At 55.1% G+C, this 16,479-nt stretch overlaps 1 protein-coding gene across 8 annotated transcripts in view; it reads right to left on the bottom strand.

Annotated features, from left to right (window-relative positions):
• The window catches only part of MYRF (myelin regulatory factor), a 67,765-nt gene that overhangs the window by 4,067 nt on the left and 47,219 nt on the right, over positions 1–16,479 (bottom strand). For 5 of the 8 annotated variants that reach the window (XM_069804250.1, XM_069804243.1, XM_069804245.1 and 2 more), the window contains 19 exons: positions 13,766–13,961; positions 13,255–13,331; positions 12,850–12,960; positions 12,439–12,529; positions 10,652–10,852; positions 9,956–10,064; positions 9,242–9,351; positions 7,619–7,779; positions 7,022–7,094; positions 6,626–6,714; positions 6,351–6,419; positions 5,574–5,654; positions 3,604–3,689; positions 3,206–3,367; positions 2,053–2,346; positions 1,379–1,466; positions 964–1,038; positions 726–828; positions 196–270 (listed from right to left, as the gene is read on the bottom strand). In XM_069804250.1, the coding sequence (XP_069660351.1) occupies positions 196–270; positions 726–828; positions 964–1,038; positions 1,379–1,466; positions 2,053–2,346; positions 3,206–3,367; positions 3,604–3,689; positions 5,574–5,654; positions 6,351–6,419; positions 6,626–6,714; positions 7,022–7,094; positions 7,619–7,779; positions 9,242–9,351; positions 9,956–10,064; positions 10,652–10,852; positions 12,439–12,529; positions 12,850–12,960; positions 13,255–13,331; positions 13,766–13,961 (2,251 nt within the window). The remainder of the gene's footprint in view (positions 1–195; positions 271–725; positions 829–963; positions 1,039–1,378; positions 1,467–2,052; positions 2,347–3,205; positions 3,368–3,603; positions 3,690–5,573; positions 5,655–6,350; positions 6,420–6,625; positions 6,715–7,021; positions 7,095–7,618; positions 7,780–9,241; positions 9,352–9,955; positions 10,065–10,651; positions 10,853–12,438; positions 12,530–12,849; positions 12,961–13,254; positions 13,332–13,765; positions 13,962–16,479) is intronic. The other 3 variants (XM_069804247.1, XM_069804248.1, XM_069804246.1) reach the window with 3 other exon arrangements.

The raw sequence follows: 16,479 nt of genomic DNA, 5'->3' as shown, positions 1-16,479 counted from the left end.
GTGTCTGAATTATGTGCTGGGGCAGAGAAAAATCATCCCCCCACTACCCATGTAACTGTGGAAGGCAGCGGCCACGATGGAGAGGACTGTGGAAGGCTCTCAGCGCAACGTGGCTGCTAAACCTGCCACGGTCCCAATGCTCTTCTGCCGCTCAGCCCTGGACAAGAGGAAGGACAAAGCACTGCTGGTACTCACAGGCTGTGCTACTCTGAAGTGGTAGGTAAACTCCCGGAAAGACATCATCACGAGAGGCCAACGGTGCGTTGTTTCCTGGGGAAGAAAGTAGAATAGCTGGGATGAGATTGGGGCTGAGCATCAGGGGATGTTCTCCCAGCCAGACTGGCAAGGAGCCACACAACGCTGTGCTGTCGAGTGGAGGAGCAACCTCTCCAAGGTCAGCAATCGAGCTGGACCGAGAGGGGCAAGGAGGCACTCGAGGGTAAGAAGGGTCTGAGGCAGGCTCCGGACATGGGTCGGGTGGGATGATTTCATGTGAGTGACCACATATATCAGGTTTACAGACACCTCCCTGTTGGGGTTGCAGGGATGTCTGAGGGTCGTTGACATTAGCCAGTGCAGAGTACGGCTATGTTCGAGCACGAATTCCCTCGAGCAACTCCTGTGCTGCCCGTCCCAGGCAGCTGTAGTGCCTTCTGGAGGGATCAGTGTTGTGCTGGGGTGACGCAAGGCGTGAGGATTTTGTGAGCCATACCCTCCCTCCCTACCTGTGCGTCTGTCCCATCAGTGGAGCTGTTCCTGCTCGCGGCATCCTGGCAGGGGTCACTGGAGACAAGGCCACAAAGGAAGATGGACACAGCGGAGGAGGAGCTGGGGAGACAAGACACAGTAAGACCCTGCTGTCTCTTCCCCAGCTCAGGCAGGAGACGCCGTGGCCACATGGCACAGCGTCCAGCTGACTTCAGGGGTACCGAAACACCTAATAGACGAGCCCTGTCCACTCACTTCATCTCCAGGGTCAGGTTGGTGTTCACTGCTGTGAGCTGGTTGACAGGGATGCGGTAGGTGAAGTTTCCAGCCCTAGGGACACAGAGAGAGCATTGGACCTCAGCACAGCATTTCAAGGCAGCTGTGAGATGGCCAGGACAGGACCCAAAGTCTCTGTTGGACCGAGACTTCAGAAGGGAGGGCTTCCCAGGCTAGTTCCCAAGGATGAGCTCATCACCAAATACAATCTTCCTGCACTCTGAGTGAAGGACTTGGAGCCCCAGCTCCTCTGCCCAAGGAGCAGCATGTCCTGCCTTGGGGTGATGGCAGAAAACGGCCCAAGGCTCCAGGAGCTGCTCATCTGCTGCTTCCCCCGGAGCTCCCACAGTGCTGCTGCCACCAAAGTGCTGGCAGCCGGCCTCGCCTCACTCACCTGCATGCGTCAGCAGCTGCGCAGTACTGGGACTGGATGGCCATATTGATCTCCACGATCCGGATGGAGTGCAGCACTGGGCTTGGCCCTGCGGGTGGGAGAACTGACTATTTAGGAACAGCAAAAGGATGGCAGCTGGGTTACCCTGAGCAAGAAGGGCTGGAAGGGACGCCTGGCACTGAGACCACCTTTCCTCATCACCCTGTCATCAGAGAGGGGATCAGATTGCTGCAAGACTGCGCTAACACCATGTCCAGGCACAGAGAGCCAGGAGACGGGGTGCCCCAGACTATGCCAATGGCTGGTCATCGACACTCCTTTCTCTCTGCTGCCAGCATGACTGAATCTGTGCATTTCTTCCACTAGATCTGATTTAGAAATGGCTGAGCAAGCTGAGATGGGGGTAAGAACGGAGATGCTGGTACAGCAGCCTCAGGAGGGAACTACCAACGGGCTAATATGGCCAGAAAGTGTAGGGCAGCATGGGGGAGGAAGGGCAGGGCTGGAGGTTGAACCTGGCTGCGCTGGGAGAGCTGGGGGCAAACAAGCTGCAGGACAGGGACACAGCGAGAGCTGTGGAGGATGGATGAGACCCAGCTGGTTGAGGATACCCCAGGAGAGAACCCAGGACCCCGGTGCCGCTGCAGGGAGGGAAGAAGATAGGGTCCACCTACCATCTGTGCCGGGATCCTCCGTGCGGGGCCACTCGCTCACCGACTGCTTGATGCTGCGCTGCTGCCGGGCCTGCCCCAGCGGGGAGTTGCTGCGGGAGAGCGAGAGGTTGGAGATGTACTTGGATTTGCCCTGGATGTGGGTGAAGGGGGAGGAGGGGCTGGCATTGGGGCTGCTGAAGCTCTGAGACCTGTCAGGTGTCTTTGGCCACTTGGTGTAGGAGGTCGCTTTCCCGGTGATGCCCCTGGATTTGGCTTTGATATTTGTCACTGGCAGGAGTGAGGTCTGACTTTGGTCTGTGAAGAAAAGGGAGAGAAAGGTTATGCTGAGGCAGGGAGAGGCTGGCAGCACTCCGGACCTCTGGGACCGCTGCAGAGAGAACAGCTACCAGTTCTGGGTTTGTCCTGTCCCCATGTCACCTCCCGTATTACCCCACTGGGAGCAGCTGAGGCTTCCCAGCCTCTGTGCCTGAAGGGGCTGGAGGGATCGTCGCAGCAAAGGGAAGCTAGAGCAGGCTGTGGGCACAAAGAGGGGGCACAGCCCTGTGCTCAGGTAGGGCACAGTGTTTAAAGCAAGATTAAGGCATGACTCCAGGGGTGTCATGGCTCTGCAGCGACTGCCCCGGGGTGCTGTTCCTCCTGCAACAGCGACGATGACGGAGCAAGCGAGCTTGCAAAAGCCCAGCTTGGGCAGCCAAGAGGCAGCACACCTCCCGGCCTGTCAGAACCCTGCTCAAAGCAAACAGAGGAATGAGGTCAGACTGCAAGGTACGGCTGCTCGGGCACGCTGGCCAGCCTGGTGTAGCCTCTCATGACTTCGTGCTGGCAAAGCAGGCAGCTCCAAAGTCTTTCCAGCCCCCACTTACCCCTGGCAGCATGATCATGGATGTCTGAACCATGCCACACGGGCAGCAAAGGCTGTTCACAGCCTGGCAGACCCACTTTGCCCCACAGCTGCCTGCTGGAGCAGCTCTCAACCTGGGCAGTGGGTGCAGAGGAAACCAGGCACATTTTGAAGGGCAGGCTGCACGTCCTTTTCATAACGTGCAGATGTAAGACACGAGGTGAGACGGGGCTGGGGATACGAGGTGACGCAATGGCGAGACAGACCTCGGTGTTGTTCCAGCACCTCCTGGGTGCCTGGGCTGGTACTTACCTGTCCGGTTAGTGGCATGAGTGGGGCTGGTCTCAGAGAGGGCAACAGAGGAGACGTTGGTGGGAGGAGCAGAGCAGCACGTGGAGAAACACGGCGGGCTGAAGCAGACTAGCACGCTGTGACCAGGTAAGCCGAAGAATAAGTCATGTGTGTCCTCTGTGACTGTAGGGCAAACAGCAGGGACGTGTGGAGTAAGTCAAGGGGAGAGGCATCTAACAGGAGCGGCACCAAGCAGCCCTGGCATCCCTTCCACAAAACCAGAGCCCTCGGACCTCCCAGCATAAAGACAGCACAGTGCCAGCAAGCCCCTGGCACGGAGGAGCAGCCACGTTCATCACCCTGCACCACAACCCATCGTTGCGTGCGTCTGCCAGGCCCCCTGCCCTGCTGCGACCTACCCTGGTGCGTGGGGGTCCTGCCGCTGGCTCCGTCTGACGCAGCTGTGGATTGCACCATCTGCGTTTTATCAAAGTTCTGGCTTGACCTGAAATGCAGGAAAATACGGTGAAAACCTCTACCACAGGGTACAACAGTGTCACTTGTATGTGAAGAGAGAAGCGGCTGTAGCAGTGAGTGGAGTGATGGGACCAGGTACATGAAGCAAGAGCAGACGTGGAGAGCGCAAGGGTGAGGAGGAGCAGAGACTAGAGTGATCTGGGAAAGGCAAGGCAGGAGAGAGGCACGCAAGCCGTGAAGACAGCAAGGAGAGCTAGGAAATGCCACAGCAGATCGTGTGGCAGTCCCACGTCTGGCAGGGATGAGTCCCAGCTGGTTCAGAGGACACCAGCCATGCTCCCTTGATGCTCACTGGAACAGGGTGTACTCAGTGGACTTGATTTCCAACAGTGATCTCTGGGGTGGATTTATGTGCTTGGGTCTTAACACGTTAGTCTGTAAGGGGCTCCAAGCATTCACCATTCCCTAAGGGAGGTGCCCCTTATCTCTCGGAGACAGACTGTTCCTCACCTTGTTTTTCAGAAATACGAACAATCCCACCCAGATTCATCCCACATAATTTCAGTTATTTCACTGAACCTACTAAGATCTGAGCTGAGGACACCACAGGCATCTCGCAAGAGTAAGGCAGATATGAAAGCGGAGGAACCGCTGCCTGGTGCTGTTTTATTCCCCTGTCTGCACAGGAGCCCAGAGCAACACCACTTCTGGGGACCAGCTACAGCCTACAGAGATGTGGGGTAAACCAAGGGTCTTGCCTTCATACACTGTAGCTGTCCACTGAGCAGAAATTTTTACTGAGTTCCTAACAAAGATGTTCAAGATTTTACCTGTCCAGACCCTGCCCAGGCATAGGAGCAGTTCAGTTTTATCCATCCCACATTTTGCTTGTCCCGTACCCCTGTCTTGCCTGTCCCCTTAGCATTGCTCAAAGTTTCTCAAAGATAAACGGAGCTTTCATTCATTTAGAGAAATCAAAATACCACTTTGTCACCCGCACAACTTATCTTATTACACGTATTTCTTTTTCTGGTGAAAGGAGACACAACGCCAGTCTCCTGGAGGGAATGTGGGCACCAGCCTCTGGAGCTAACCTTCACCCCAGCCAAAAACCTACCCCTGTCCCTCATGTTCCTCCACTGCCTCGTCAACACTTACCATGCATAGCTTTATCTTGCATTCCACAAGCAATTAATTTTTTAATAGCTTCCTGTGAAACACTTTGATGTGGAGTTCTTAAAAGAATAAATTAATTGTGCCTTCCACCGCTCTTTATGCAGTGTTTTGTTCAAAGGGTGCTGATAAACAGGTAGGGCCTGTTTTCCTTTTAAGGGAAGTATTTTGCAGCAGCCCTGCAGATCCCATTAACTGAGGTGCTTTACAGGTCTGTACCTAATGAGTGACTTAGCCAGCCTTCCCTGTGTCAGTATCTTTCCAAACATTCCCAGGGGTGATGGCTCATAAAAAGAAATAATTTAGGGTTTTCTTCTGTCCCTCTTTTGCACAGTAAGCTGTCCTGTACTTGAGAGTGACCCTCCACAATAAAGCTACTGGCATATGAAGAGAGGGTAGGAACATCTCTTTGGCTAAGTCTTCAAAGTCTTCATTCTTTTTACATACTCCCTCCACTCCTTTCAGACTGTCTGCTCCTGCTCTACCTGTAGTATGTAATTTCTTTATTTAGCCTTTGATTACTTGGTTCTTCAATCTCCTAATCCTAATTTCCCCTTCCTGATGAGATCCATAATCCTTCCTCCTGGCATCCCACTTGCTGAGGTATATTCATATCTCTTCCTTTGCTTTCAATTTTGCTTAAGATTCTTGCTCTTCTGTGGTACAGATGGAAGAAAGAAGAGGAATTGAGAGAAGGGATGCAGCAATTAAATAACAGTATAATGAAACAGTAACATACCGTGGACATAGAGCGACCGGGACCCCAGGACCCCTGTGCCGAAAGAGGGCCAGGAGACAGGCAGTGGGCACAGCAAAAGAGCTACAGGGCAGTGAAGGGAGATGGGAAGAAAAGGCAGGTCGGTAGAAGATGAGGAGGACAGGGGGGAATGAAAGAGCATATGGAAGATAATGGAAATGAAAAGACAAGAATGGGAAAATAAAAGACAAAGTGGAAAGAAAATGGGTTGGATGAGAGATGTAACCAGAACAGGAGGGAGAGAAATAGGACAGGGAGAAGAGAGAGAGAAAAAGAGACTCATTATCTGGTAATGCGAGCTCCCAAAGGAGTCAAGTGTGCCCAAAACTGAATGCCTAGCACAGGCTGCCCGTGTGCACGCTTGCCGGGTTCGGGCTGTTCCCTCAATGCTCTCTCCACACTAAGGACACTGTCTGCAGAGGAAAACTCTTGCCTAGTACAGACTGGTCTAGCCCCACTGCAATCAGTGGGATGATTCTGTTTTAGTGCAGCTGAAGAGGCATCCAAGGAACATTCAGACTGGCCACGAGTGGATATGTGAGGAGCCAAACAACCGGGTATTTTCTTTTTCTTCTCTGTTCCTCACTTCTTGCTCCAGATAATTTAACTGACATCAGACTTGGATGTGAGGATGCATTTGGTTGGCTTTACAGCTTGACTCACTGGAACCGTGCTCAGTAACTCCACAGGGGCTGCTTTTTGCATTTCCGACTCCCCCGGGGTCACCACATGCCTCCCACAGAGCCCAGAAGTACCTACCCATCGATATCCACAAGGTCCTCTTCACTGCGCAAGCTCAGCACGTAGAGTGTGGACATGGACACCACGCTGGAAAGAAAGAGAGAGGTACAGGCTGAGGACGGGCACGGGGCAAGGGATGTGTCACAGTACTGATCTGCTTCCAAGGGATTTCAGCCCATGAAAGAAGTTGTAGGTCCACAGCCCCTCACTACACACCCCACAGATGGCATGGGCCAAACCGATGAGCTGGAGCGAGACAGTGGAAGAGCGGCAGCCTGGGCGTGCGGTCTCACCTGAATGCCATGATGATGACCAGGGCAATGATGGTGCCCTGCAGGAAGCGCTGGCTGATGCACGCCTGTTCTGGGACAACCGACGGTGACTGCAAGAGAAAAACCCCAAGATCAGCTCAGGACTCCTTACTGCTCTGGCCTCGCACCGATCTCACCCAGCCCATCCCAAGCTCTCTTCCAGTTCCCCTGCAAGCCCTGAATCCCCTCAGTGCAGAAGACATAAACATCTTCGTTAGGCATGGACAAAAAGGAAGGAGAGATCATGGAAATGGGAGCAGACAGGGTCACTCCCTCTGCAGCATGTGTAAGAAAACACATGAGGACCATGCAGACGACTGTTCCCAGAGAGGCCACCTTCCCCTGCAAAGCGTTGCTCCTTCGGGAGCAGTCTCTTACCTTGCTAGCTACTTTGTGGGGCCTCTTTTTGTGGGGCATGCTTCCCGCACGGCTGAACTGGCTTCCTGTTTGGCTGCAAGGAGAAAGGAGGAATGGAGCTGAGCTGTGCAGGGACAGCACTCGGAGCGATTCCCAGGCAAAAATGTGATTCTCTGCTGGGGGAGAAATCTCTGTGGCATGACAGTCACAAACCCTTGTCACTTCATCTGCTTGGGGGTAGGTGCAGTGCTGGTCCTTTGCCCAGAGAGCCTGAATTCTGCCCCCAAACCTGCATAAGCTGACCAGGGTCAGGACGATGATTTTGGAAGCATGAGAAACTCTTTGCCCTGAGAAAGTCACTCACTCGCTCTAGGGAAATGTGGAGATAATTTTGTACTGGGATTTTTGGGCTTGTCTAAGAGCAGGCTGTTGGTATGTGTATGCCAGACCTGTCTCACCAATCTCAGCTCCTTGAATCTACCCCAGGCCAAATGACAACTGCCAACGCCCCACCGCTCCTCCCCGTCTCCCCTTTCCCAAACCAAGCTATCACTCAGGGCTGCCTGGGCTCAAAAGAAGACATCCCTTCTGGCTCCCATGCCCTCAGTATGCCCATACCTGAATGCCCCAGAGCTCACGGTTGACTTCATGCTGTCCAGCCGCTTGAGCTTGGCCAGCTTGTGACTCCACCTCTCCAGCTCATCGATGCGGGTCTCCAGGTTGTCTGTCAGCTTGCACAGCTCCTTCACGGCTCCCACATTCTCCATGAAGATGCGCTCCTGCCAGGGAACAGGTTGGCAGTCTGAGTGGCCTGGCACGTGGAGGCATTCCTGCTCCCGTGGATCTGGCCACCCTGACTGCTCTCCCATGCCCTGCCACAGGGGAAAGGCTACACAACAGCCAGCTCTGGGGGTAGGGAATCATCCAACATGGCACATCTAGATCTCTACAGCCCCTGGATACGAGAACAAGAGATACCCTCTTCAAACCCAATCAAAACAATAAATGTTGGTGCAGGATCCCTGAGGTGTCCCACTGATGCTAATCCAAAGAGTCCTCCTCAGTCACAAAGGACAGACACAAAGTCCCCATCTTCATCAGGAGCCCTTGGTCAAATCACATAAGCAATGCTCTCCATCTACACCTTCTCTGCCCCTTGCTCTACAGCGCAAGCTGCTGGAGTTATTCGGCAGCATTATCCAACAGACAGTTGATCCAGACCAATGGAGAGCCCAAATCCAGAAGCCTCTGGAGAGCAATCTTCCTCCTGCAGCCCCTCTGGTAAAGGCAGGGTGTTCCAGCACAAGCATCTCCCTCTGGCACAACTGCAGCTACATCCCACGTACTGCTGCCGGCACTGTGGTATCGCCCCTGCCCCTTATCCACCCTTGGATTCTGCCACTCCACTTCTCCATACAGAGCTCCCTAAGGCAAAACATGTCCCTGGTGTGCTGGTCCAGCACTATGCTCAGAGCATCTTGGACACCATGGATAATTTGTAGCAGTGGGTAGATGCCTCTTTGGGGAGCTCAGCTAGAGCAGACCACACAGCTTGCTGCGACAGACTGTTCTGCAGCGTGCACCAGCTCCTGTTGGAGGGCTGTACAGAGAAACAAAGGACAGCAACGGCCTGGCCATGTGCAGATGGGACAGAAAAGGTCACGCTCACAGCTACTGCTAGCTGGTGATGTAACTGCAGGGATCTAGGCTTCCACAAAGGAGAAACAAGGCACTAAGGTCAGTCCTGGCCATTTCTACTCTGGACAGAGTGATGCAGGAGAGAGCTGGCAGCTCTGGGAGGCTGTCCCCTTGATGCATGCTACAAGGAGGCTGTCCCCTTGATGCCCAGAGCAGCAAACATGCTGCCACAGGTTACGGAGAGGTCAGGCAGCCAGGTGCTCTGGGTTATCTTGACATAACCACCTTATCTTATCCAGAAAGGAGAGATTATGACTAAGAGCCTCCCTACAGGAGGCTGCCAACAAGGAGCCCTTCCTGCGGGAGATGCTGCCAACTTTCACCAACATCAGGCTAGTTCCTCCCTGCTGATGTCTGCCGTCCACCCAGGGCTGCTCCTGACATCTGAAAGACCAGCCAGGTCTGAAACTCATATGGGTGGTGTTGGCTCAGAAACATTTCCCAGGCATCACAATTTCCCTCTTCCATTTTCAGCTCTGCAACTCCCTTGAGCCAGGTTCGACAGCTTCCCAGCCACTCCTGCCCCTTTGGGCTGCCACTGACCTTGTTCACCACCAGGAAGTTCTCCAGGGTCTTCCCATTGGAAAAGACCAGGTCCCCGGTGTCCTTCACAGCTTCAGGGAGGATCTCCTTTACCTCCTGAGCAATGACACCTACGTGGAAACAGCACAGTGGGTCAAGGTGGTCTGGGCAGGGCTCCTCCTGCCACAGCTCTTTCTCCAGCCCATGTGGTCGTCGGCAGGAACCCTGTTCACTGGGGACGACCCAAGGGCTGTCCTCCCTTCACCCCAGCCTGTGCAGGGCCAGGCAGAGCTCGTTGGAGGCCCCATGGCCCCATACAGGCTCAGCAACAGAAGAGCAGAGGCTGTTCAGACAAGGCTGGTTCCCAGATGACGTGGACAGGGGTATCTGCATCACCCCGCTGCAGCGTGTAGCTGCACCCCTGGAGAGAGGTGGGTACTCGGAGAAGCCTTATCACAGAAGCCCTATAAGCCACCTGCGGGAAGTGCCATGTTCTTTCCTGCTCGCTAATAGAGGGAATTTCATTAGATGCCTAAACTTCAGCTGGTGAGAAGCCCCCTCTTTGCTATCCCATGCCTGGGGGGCTGTCCCTGGGCAGGGCTGGGTACAGCTGCCAGGGAAGGCAGGGCAGTGCCGCTTTGGCACCACGAACAAAATGCCGCTGTAGGTTGCAGAACGCGACATCCAGCACTGCAGACGCAAGCAGGTCACGGTGGTGTGACACAGGGTCCGTACCTGTCTCAGAGGTGTTGTCAATGCCCACTGTGGCCGCAAACTCAGGCTTGTAGTTGTAGTGTACTAGCCGCATACGGGAGATCCTCTTCAGCTGCTCTGTGGTGTCCACCTGGGACAAAACAGACACGTGCAACTCCTAAGCGGGGTGTTGCTCAGACCAGGCACTGGGATGAACAGCATTTGCACTGGGCTTAATCTCCAGTTCTTGTCACTGGACAAGTTCCTTGGGTAGTGAAGCCAGGCAGAGGCTGAGTCCCATTGCACAACCACGCACAGGACTGAGGCAGTTCTCATAAATATGAGACATGATTGTACCCAGCTTTTCTGGACAGGGACATCCAGCTGAGAGGACTTCAGAGCAGAGCTGAGCCTCTCACCCAGGCTCTGGCAAGCCCCAGTGTGCTGTCTGACATACTCACCTGTTTCCAGGTTTGTAACTTCTGTGTTTGCTAGTTCTGGCTAACAGTGGAAGAGTCAATATTCCCTAAGACATGGTGGACAGGCTGTGTTTGGGACAGACAGGGACAGACAGACTACCAAGGTGCTTCCCATCTGGTCAATAGGAACTCAGGCTGCCCGCAAGGACTATGCCAAAATCAGCAGCCGAAACAGGTTCACAAGGACACTCACACTTTCTGTGGTACCTCTTCAGACCCCTGATCACCACAAACCTACCCTGGTTTGCTTGGCTCTTACCTCCTGGATGTCCTCCTTCACTCGGACATCTGAAGGGTGCATCAGAGAACCCATGACCTTCACATTGCCATGGACCACGAGGGCTTCATCGGGGCGGTCCGTGTTGATGCCAACCCGACCGTGGTGAAAAACAGTATCAGGGAGCTGTGCCCGCTGCCAGAGCACATCGCTGTCACTCTCAAACTGGCCAGGGTTGGAGGCCTGCGGAGAGACAGGGTAGTGGGGACTGAAAAGCAGCAGTAGCAAGACTGGGGAGAAATGCTGCAGTGCTGCTGGGCAGAGACACTCTGAGATGTAGACAGAGTGAGGATGCCAGGAGAGGCCCACAGACCCATCCCTCTATGCGCGTTGCAGAGGGACTGTATAGCAGGAGAAGCCAGGGGCAACAGATGGACATCAGAGAGCCCCACGCTGCTGCAGTGGCCTGGATGGTGCCAGGCACCCTCCTGCAGCAGTGTGCCGTCCCCTTTAGCGTGAGTGGGAAACAGCCGCGAAACCAAGCTCGGTGTTAGCAGAAGCACAGCAGCATCTTTGCTCCACGGAAGGGAAATGGGGACGGGGAAGATCTCAGCTAAAACTGGAGCACATTCACCCAGGTACCCTGAGCAGTGGGAGGGGGCTTTTGGGATGAACAGTCCAGGTCACGAGATCCTGGCATGGATGCCCTCTCCAGCCTGCAGCACACTGAATTACAGCCCTAGGAAGACCTCCAGGCTGAGCTGTGGCAGCCCCAGCCTCGCAGGAGGGACAGCAGGGAGTTGGGCAGAGCCAGCAAAGGACAAGCAAGGCCACAGAGGTGCGAGACAGAGCTTTGCGGCAGCACAAAGCAAGGCGGCAGGGGCAGGGATCCACTGCCAGCCCTGGGAACAGATCCCAGCCTGCCCTTACAGCAGAGACAGCCTTGGCATTCATCTGCTGGCCCTGTCTAAGCCTCTCTCCGCAGGAACTAAGGCTATGCCTGCTCCGCTCCTCTCCCTAAAGGAATATCCTTGCTTTCTTGAGCTGTCTGTTCTCTCAGCTTTCAGAGCTGTTCCAACAACCCCAACCAGAACCACATAGGACAGCAGGAGGAGACTGTGAGTGACATGGGTGTTGCTCCAGGTCCCAAATCCCAGGGTTCTGGCTTGCTGCTGTTGTTCTGTGACCCACTCACAGTTTGAGATGGGGCAGTCCAGGCTGCCTGCAACTCCCTGCAGTTCTGCTCTGGGCACCCTGGAGGCTGCATAATTCATTGTGGACTTACTTGTCTGCAGATTCTGAGGTCCCTCTGTTTGTGTTTTACGCCCTGCCTTCACGCCTTGGAGCTGAGTGCTCTAACAGAGCCCCGGGAGAGCCTGGGGATGGTGCTTATCTCTTCCTGCTCCTCTGCATTTGAGCACTGCTGCCTTAGCACATGCAAAAGGTGCTGCCCTGGGAAGGTGCCCAGTCTTCCTGCACCTGGAGACCTTGTCCCTGCTGCAGAGTCCCAACAACACTGTTCTCTCACTCCCAACAGCTCTACCCTGGGTACCGGTCCAACCTTGGGAGAACGGGATGCCTTCCCCATCCTGCAACAGGTTCTTGCATGCCCTGAGCAGGTCTGACTGAGTAGGATGGAAAGGCTGGAGCCAGAACCCAGGTGAGGATAGGGATAGCTACAAGCAAGGCAGTGACAGTTTGGAGAAGGTAGGCAAGGGTTGGGTGGAGAAAGCACTGAAAAGCCAGAGGAAAGTAGGAGGATTGCCCAGGATATCCAGCAAAGGGCTGTGGGGCACCCATTGAGGCTGAGGGAGGAGAGAGGGACTTACTCTGACGATGATGCGCTCAGAGATGTGGGCTGCCAGAGTGTAGTTCTGGTTCTGCGCGTGTGCCTGCAAGGCTACCACGAGCATGAAATACCTGCCAAGAGGGGACAGAGGTCAGGGTGCCATCCTGCACCGGGAACTGCCGAGTGTGCTTCCCCTCTGGAGGACGAGGCACCAAGCTGTCATGGTGGGCTTGGCACAGCCCCTTCTCCTTCTGCACTGTCCCCAACCCCTCACAGGGTGGGGGGAGACCCTTCTTGTGGCCACAGCAGACACCTGCTTTCCTCCACACGGACAAAGATGGCCAATTCAGGACATGTCCCCCTCCCTCCAGCCACACTCCCCAACCCAGGGGACTGGCACATCCATCTTGAGTGCCCAGAACAGTTTGGAGAAGGCATCTCTGCTCCTGACCTCTGGTCCGGGTTGGGTTTGCCTTTCTTCCGCATGTTGTTGGCCGTGGTCTCGCTGAAGTGCAGCCGTCCCACGGTGACCTTGGTGACCTGCTCTGGAGGCAGGTTGACCCTGGGGAAGGGAAAACAGAGGAGCGAGTGAGGACACCGCTGGAGAGGAGGTTCTTTGGGGATCGGCCATCTCCTGGCCTGCTCCACCAAGGCAGGTCTATAAGCTGGGAACAGAGCAGAGTAGGGAATGTAGAGGAAAACTTTGCTGTGGGAAACAGAGGAGAAAAGTGGAGAGCGTGAGACCCACAGTACTATTCTGCAGCCTCCGACCCAGCCCCTTTCCTCACCCTCTTCTGCCATTGCTTATTCCCCAGTCGCTCTTCCCCAACGTGAACATAGCCTGGGCAATACTCACGTGACGGGGTTGAAGGGCCGTTTGCTGCGGTCAGACTGGGACTGCTCTATGTTGATCGACTGGTTCAAGGCCTCTAGCTGAAGAGGAAGATTTGGGCATGTGACAAAGAGCGGACAGACAAAACCTTCCCCTTCCCACCTCCTTCTCTCCAGCACAGGCCAGCTGTCTGCCCAGCCCTCCTAGGACTCAGGACAACTGACTTGCAACACCCAACCTGAGTGTGGTCATTGCCCGAGCATGGGTGCCTCCCTTGGCAAGGGGAGGGTGAAAGGATCTTCCCAAAGTGCCTATATACCTCTGGAGTCAAAAGCGAGTGAGAGGCAGCCCTGAAGACACCCAGGCAGGGATTGAGTCCATCTTAGGACTCATATTTCAAGATGTGCCTTGTTCTGGCCTTCAGCACTCTCCTACGCACTCCCCTACAACTTTGCACACGAAGACATGGTGTTGCCGTCTACCAAGCACCCCTTCTCCCTGCTGGATTCACTGCTGGCCCTTAGCTCCTGCTTGCCTTCACTCCGTGCAGCTTCAGGTAGAAGCACTCTAAGGGTTTCAGGCCCTCGGGGGTCTTCACATACTTGGGATCTCCAAGCATGCCGATGTAGACCGTGACCTGGAAGTGATTCTTCTTCTGGCACACAAAGGCGTCATCACCCACCGAGAAGTTGAACCCCTTGTCAGCATCGACGCGGTACGTGAGCATTGGGCTGTGGAAAAGGCAGCAGGCGTTAGACCAGAGCCCCGGGCACACCGCGAGAGGCTTACGCTTGTCGGGGGGAAGCACATGGGAGGGGAAGGAGGGTTGTTTTGAGGCAAAAGAGACAGCCTCTGATGCTGCCCCTCCTGCCTCACGCTGACGCTGCTCTCAGGTGCTCGCAGGGCTGATGAGCGCTGCCTGACATGAACCCGACACCTTGCCTAAGCCCACGCAGCAACCCATCCTGCTGTACACGGATGAGGGTTCAGAGAAGGTCCCTACCTCCCTTGAAGCTGCAAGTTTTGCTTTAGGTGGGTCTTCAGCTGGAAAGACATATGGTTCCTGTGACTAGGATTTGATGAGGATGCTGCGGCAACCGCCCCTCTACATGCTACGCTATAGTACTAATGCTATAAACATAGTATAATATGAGCCACAGCGGGCTAGCATCTGCTTTCTGAGTGCTGCTCCTAAAAAGTGCAGCTGCTTAGCCCTGGCTCAACACACACTGGAGATACCACACTCCACAGCCTGCCCAAAGCCTGGAGCAGACCCCTGAATGCTGCTTGCTGGGAGAAGCAGCTCAGGCTGACCTGGGGGGGGTGTCCCACACCTCCGCTCGCTTCACCCATCGCATTTCCGACATCGCCTGCCCTGGCCCTGCTACCGGGCGGGACTGCCTGTGTGCCGGATTCCTGCTGAAATCACAACCACCTGCTCCGGCTGTTCCGAAAAGCTTCCAGCTCCCAGCAGGCATGTCCAGAGGAGGAGGAGGGGGCCCCGGCTGCCCGATGAACACACACCAGCTGGGGAGGTTTAATCTACATCTCCTTAATGGGCTGGTTACCATGGGAACAAGGGAAATATGTGGCCTTTGCAGCAAGTCCCCTTTCTCTCACCATCCAAAAACCCAGACCTGGGCTGGTGGGCCCCCCGGGCGCTGCCCGCCCTACGCAGAGGGGAAGGAGATGTCTCTCATCCCGCCTCCCCATCAAGCAGTTCTCGCAGAACACCCAAATCCCATTGTTTTTAATTAAAGAAATACGGATGAGGTAAAGGGCAGCTCAGCCCAGCCTTTGACATCCTCAGGCTTAAAAATCGCGGAGCCTGCTTCCACAAAAGCAAACCACTTCTGACTTCCACCTCCAATTCTTAACACAGACAGACGGATACTGCCCAGAGCAATGGGAGGGGAGGTGGACAGACTGACAGCGACAGATGAGGCAGATCTCAGCAGACTCTGGGAAGCAAGAGCTTATGGAAAGGTCACTTTTGCTCCCCTGCTGTCCCTTCCTTTCTTCTGGGAGGAAAGCCATTCTCCCCCCCCACACACTTGAGGGGTTAATGTGGATGAAACCTGTGGGTGTTTCCAGGCAGCCATGAATAATGCCAGGATGGCCGTGAGCAACTACAACTCATTTCTTGCACCCAAGGGACCCGGGGCTGCCATGCCGTGCCCTGAACACAAACCAGACGGTGGGAGCAGAGCACTACCTTAGCCCAGAAGCACGAGAGGAATTCCCCTGCGCTCTCACCCTCCCAGCCTCAGCCCCCAATTCTCTGTCTGGCTCTTCCTGATGGGGAGCTGTGGTTTGGGCTGGCCCAAGCACCCTCCGCACTCACCCCCCGGGAGCTGGACCCCTTCCCGACTGCTTTCACCAAGACCCGTCTCTGCCTGCTGAGCTGCCTCCATCTGCCCAGGACCCCTGAGCATTCACCACTTGTTTTCACTTTGTTCACTGGTTTTTAACAGAGAAAGCAGAGGAGAGGGAGGGACTGACTGAACTTCCAAACCACGGGTGCTTCCCAAACGTGCTCTGGTTAACGTCACTCAAACCAATGGCTGCTAAACACATGTGTTGAGAGAGGGCAGACAGTTGGGCTCCCCTTCCTCTGTCCTCTAGAAACACCCGGTCCCTCCAGGGTCCCCTTCTCAGAGGCTCCTTTTCTCTGAGTTTGCCTCGATGGCTGTGGCTGCTGCATCCCCCAAAGCAGGATACCTGCACTGGGGTACTGTGGAGGCAAGAAGCTGCTCTCCAGGTATCAGAGAGGCCAGGGATCTCCCCAGCCCTCTGCCTTCAGCCCGTCGCTGCTGGCTGACCCAAGGAGCTGCTCTCAGATCACCCCCGCTGCAGGGCAGGTTACCCCCCAGATCTCCTGTTCCAGTGCTTTTTTACTCTCACATTGTAAATCCCACCTGGAAGCAGCAAACCCGCTCCCCCTGCTGCCATGTGGTGCGAAGACATCGCTGTCTGCGGCACTGTAAGGACTCCGGTGACACTTCTAAAAAAACATCCTCCCCTTCTTCTTAACCCACAGGGACTTTAGGGTCACCACCTAAAGCTCCGGACCTGATCCTCAGGCAGCGTGCCCCTCTGGAGATGTGTTCTCTGGATGGACGGCTGCCGTGAACGGGGCGGTAGGAGAAGGAAGGGCAGGTGACCCTGAGGCTGAAGCGGTTCCTGGGATTAGGGATGACACCAGCCCCTGACAAGTCAACGTCCCGCAGGCACCAAAGCCGTGCTGGC

This window comes from Haliaeetus albicilla, chromosome 16, assembly GCF_947461875.1.
Source record: "Haliaeetus albicilla chromosome 16, bHalAlb1.1, whole genome shotgun sequence".
Classification (NCBI taxonomy): Eukaryota; Metazoa; Chordata; class Aves; order Accipitriformes; family Accipitridae; genus Haliaeetus; species Haliaeetus albicilla.
The sequence above is the reverse complement of the archived record's forward strand: the minus strand, read 5'-3'. Positions and strand labels throughout refer to the sequence as shown.